The sequence below is a fragment of the Verticillium nonalfalfae genome (genome assembly GCF_003724135.2).
Source record: "Verticillium nonalfalfae strain VnAa140/NRRL 66861 chromosome Unknown scaffold_245, whole genome shotgun sequence".
Classification (NCBI taxonomy): Eukaryota; Fungi; Ascomycota; class Sordariomycetes; order Glomerellales; family Plectosphaerellaceae; genus Verticillium; species Verticillium nonalfalfae.
The window spans coordinates 15682-20401 of record NW_021167470.1 but is presented as its reverse complement, the minus strand read 5'-3'; the positions used below and the strand labels follow the sequence as shown (position 1 = coordinate 20401).

Sequence of the window (4720 nt, the reverse complement as noted above, 5' to 3'; positions counted from 1 at the left end):
CTGTTCCTGTCCCGTCCGTCCAGGGTCTTTTTTCCTCTTGCGTGCGTTGCTTGGGGGCATCTCGCTCGAAGCCGCCGCGATGTACCTGCTTTCAATGTGATTCTGGCTTGCAGACAGACCTCGCAAGCCCCCCTCATGCCTCTCGGGCCTCTCGGGCCTCTCGGGCCTCTCGGGCCTCTCGGGCCTCTCGGGCCTCTCGTGCCTCTCTGGCTTTGCAGCTGCTGTTGCAGTTGCATGTGCATCCTGCACTCCCTCCCTCACAGCACGGCCTCTCCGGTCAACTCGTCACCTCATCCCTTCTTCTCCTCTTGTCCTCGCCCGCTCAGGGCACATCATATGCCGCATCATCGGTCGACCTGAGGCGTGAGAAAAGCAACTTGGATGGATGAAAAGACCGGTAAAGCAAAGCCGCCCGTCGTTGGATGCTCCCTCATACCTAGGTAAGGACCATCCCATCAACGCCAGCTTCACTGTCCCCGGATGGCCACCCATTGTCAGCGCTAGCGCATGCATGCCGACCGCTCAACGTGTTTGGCCCCCCTTAGCTTTAACGTCGCCCGCCACGGCCTCGTCTGGATCGACGTCTGCCTGGGTAGCAAGTTTCGGTTCGAGCCGTGGACATCTTTTTTTCGCGTTTCTCATCTTCAGCTCGAAGTCCACGGCTTGATGTGCTTCCCGCCCTTCGAGAAGCCTTCTGATCCAATCCACCAAGATAGATAGCTTGCTCGCTTCCAAGGCCTCGGATCAGAGCACGGCTATTTTCAGGCCCTGCTCCCCTCTGCTTGCCGCTCGTCGAACCCGCCGTCGGTGTTCATACCCTGCTCCTCGACCGGGGTCGAGCCCCCTTCCAATGTCATTCATCCTTGGCGACCAGCCTCGTTCAAGTTTTGACTTTCGACAGGGCCCTTTTGGCGCAACACTCCCCTCCCGTCCAACAGACGGGCCGACGAGACACCAACGACAGGCATGGCTCTCTCGAGCCCGAGCTACATGGTACGTACGACCTTGGCTCACTCATGATCGTTCAACGATGACGCATCTCGGTTTTCTGCCAGGTGAAGTCACTCTGTGCCTGGATGAATCATACCTAGAGCCAAGCGCATCGTTTTCGCTCTCCCCACTCGGACCGCTCCAAGGCCACATCAGGATCTCCTCAGAATGCTTCCCCTTCGGCACAGTTTGCCCTGAACTCCGCGTCGAAATAGGTTGGTTTATATTGCCAGGCCACCCAGATCCAAGCACAAGCTGCGTCACTCAAAGACATTTCAACCCATACACGGACACAAGCACGGCAGAGGACTGTGCTTCGGTGACGTGTTACCAGTGATCGGTCCTTATTATCCCGAGGCGTACAATTGAAGACTGCTCTCGCGCCAGAAAGGAAACTTGCTCTTGCATCGGCTCTTCAAGGAGTCGTAAATGGTAGCAGTGTCTGATTCGTATACTCAGAAGAGCACAACCCCATACGTCATTACCGCGCTGCCGCAAAGCCAATTGCCCTCCCCCGAGCCCACCGCGCCCTGGTGTCCCGAGTATGGAGTCTGACAAGGCTATGGCAATACTACCCTCAGCAGCATGGCTAGCTTATTAGGCTCACATGGCTGCATGTCTTCGGCAATCGGCCAGACGTATACTTTTAGCCTCATTCGTGGAAATTGACGTTGAGTGTGTAAAGTGCCCTCGAGAAGCTACTTCTTCCACCCGCATCCTGGCAACCTGCTGATGGCCGAAACAGCAAGACACCTGCGTGAACAAGGCCGTGGATAATGATCATGACCGGATAATGGACACGAGAAAATCATGACTCCCGCCACCCGATGAACGCGTAGAATTTAAGTTTCCAAATGCCTCACGCGGCAGCCAGCAACAAGCCATGACCAACCACGTATCCAAGGCCGCGGTCGTCAGACAACTGAACACAAAGCTCAGGAAGTAACCCTCGAACGGGCTGCCCTGGCCGAGTAAACGTGTGCAACGTCGCACAGGCAAATGACCGGCGTCAACGCTGTGCGGCCTTGACAGGCGACGACCACTCCTTAACGCTTTAGCGCCAGCACATAAACTCGAACCACGCCCTGACATGCCCGCCGCCACGCGAATGCGAGTCCCGAAATACTTCACTTGGATCGGGACACGCCCCCGTTACCTGGTCTGCTGATGTGAGGGCGGCGGGTTCAAGATCTGAGGTGGCGCATTTTGCTCGTGCATTGAGGCTCGTTATAAGCTTCGCAGCGCGCTTAGTTTGGTCAGCGAAAAGCATAATACGAAGGGCAAGAAGTACGACATATGTAAATGTCGTGTAGTCAAAGGTGTTGTAGTCTATTACTGGATGACACGTAGGTCATGACGGAGGGGACGACCGCCAGAGGCGCCAGGGGTGAATATCCATCACGGAACTATCGACGCAAGAGGATCCACGACAGGGTACGATGACAGTCGTTACTCCGGTCGACAGTCTTTTCGTATTCAGCTGATGCATCTTTCAACACGATATCGGCAGGGGCACTCATTGGAGGCTTTCGACGATCACCGCCGCTGCAATCACCATTCGAATACATACCTTTCATGGAAAAGAACTCGAAAGTTCTCGCAAGCTGGGGAAAGGTGCAAGAGCTTCTATGCATGTCATAGACCCGATTAATATACTAGAACCTCCTTTCATCACTCTCAGTACCTATGCCCGCAAGCGGCATGGTAGAACCGCATAGTCAACGGTATTAAGTGGCCACGTCTGTCGCGGCAGCTTCAGCTTCAGTTTCATGGCCCGAACATAGATCGTATGTACGTTACAACTAACTGCGAAGCGGCACGGGCTTGTGTCTGCCTATACGATGGATATGTGATAATGGCATGCTATGGCGGCTAACGTTACCGTGATCAACTTGACGGAAGGCAAAGGTCCGAATCTCTTGAAGCTTGAGACAAAACGGTGGAGGCATAACTTTGTAGCCAGAACGTGCTCTTGTGACGACGGAATAAAAGCATAGCTAGTTCGTCTTCTACCGTGCTCGTGTTCCGTAGTTCTATTTCCGCCGGAAAAGTATGCTCAATACATCAACTGCCACGCCGTACCATCCTCGCGCCTTCTCGACGGCATTGACAATGTTAACCCACCTCCACACGAACATGTCGGCGTCCGTGTAGTCTTCTGCATAGCATTCCCAGATGGCCTTCTTCTCGGCCTTTCCCTCCAGCGCGGCTGGGCCCTCGCCATCCTGCACGCTGGGCCCGATGACCAGCGCCCGGCCGACGATGGTCTCATCCGCCACGAGCCTCGTCGCGGCGTCGATGACGTCCGGGAACTGTGCGCCGCCCGCGCCGCCTGACAGGAGAACGGCTTCGACAGCGGCGGGAAACATGTTGGAGCCGCTGATGAAGTAGGGGCACACCATGTTCACACGAATGCCATGCTTCCAGGCCGAGCCCCGCAGGCAGCGGAAGAGACCGGTGATGGCATGCTTGGAAATAGTGTACTGCGTCTGCTCGACAAAGGGAACCAGTCCGGCCACAGAGCCCAGGAGCAGGAGGCAGCGATCGCGGCTCTTGTCGACCGTTTGCCAGGTAGCGTTCCTGGCGGCATTGAGCTTGTTGGCACCGCCGTTGCGCGGGAGCCAGAACATGGCGAGGTGGGCCGTGTGCATGGCGGCCGTGATGTTGATGTCGATAGTCGTGGTACTTGGTCTCGTGGGTGCGTCCGGGTCGTCAGCACAGGCCATAGGGTTCTCGAAGTGAGAATTGTCCAAGGGGCGGCTGATGCCGGCGTTGGCAACGACAATGTCTATGCCGCCATGTGGCGACGCGGCGGCTGTGTCCTTGAAGAACGCCACCTGGGAGTCCCAGTTCCCAACATCGCAATGGAAGTAATGGTGTGCGCCTTTTGGATGATCTCTCCTGAGCTCGGCAACAAGATTCTGACCGGCCTCGTCGTTAATATCGCCAACAGCAATATTGGCTCCATTGGAAGCCCATTGGCGAGCGAAAGCAGCCCCTATTCCCAGAGCGGCGCCGGTGATGAGAATCGTCTTGCCGACGAGGCCTGATACATCGTAGGGGGTTGTCGTGTCGACAGGGTCAGAGAGCCGCACGGCTTTGGTCAGGTTGTGAGACCCCATGAGCCTTGACGAGTCTCCTGTTGTGGTGAGCGTGGCTTTGTGAAGTCACGATTGAACCCTGGATTTCATCTTCAGCCAAAATACCCAAGATGTTGAGACCAACAAGGGGGGGGCAGGTCAACAGGCTTACGCAGTTCAACCAATCATAAACCGGCTTGTCTTTATGTTTGCTCCGAAGCGACGAATAGAGAGTCCAGAGGGGATCCCATCCCTTGAATGCAAATATTTGCTTTTGCGCCGTCTGGAACAGCCACCTACCACCCCTCTCAGCCAGCCAACGGACCAAAGATCCGCGGAAACAGCGGTGAGAGTGCTTTCCCCATGGCAGCCTTGGAGGCAAGCTGATCAGACCGAGAGCTCATGATCAATGCACTCATGTAAGATGAAAGAAAAAACGTTGCGGACAGGCGACGAGAAGCCAGCGCAGGTGGTGGGATGCAAGAAACAATAGGGCATATGCACCGTGCACATACTCCAGCAACGAGATGCCGGCAACCCTGGCGCACCTGGGTAGTGTAATTTGACCCCTCATGGACTGACTCGATCCGGCTCAGTCTATCTAGATTAGCAGAGGCAGCAACTGCCACCGGCAGGAAATCTATATGGCA

At 55.8% G+C, this 4720-nt stretch overlaps 1 protein-coding gene across 1 annotated transcript; it reads right to left on the bottom strand.

Moving 5' to 3' along the window:
- Positions 1–3023: 3023 nt before the first annotated feature.
- D7B24_004408 (uncharacterized protein) lies at positions 3024–4112 on the bottom strand (the record flags this gene model as incomplete). Its single annotated transcript, XM_028638579.1, has 1 exon — positions 3024–4112. One exon carries the CDS (start codon positions 4110–4112, stop codon positions 3024–3026), a length of 1089 nt encoding a protein of 362 aa, XP_028490250.1.
- Between the last annotated feature and the right edge of the window lie 608 nt (positions 4113–4720).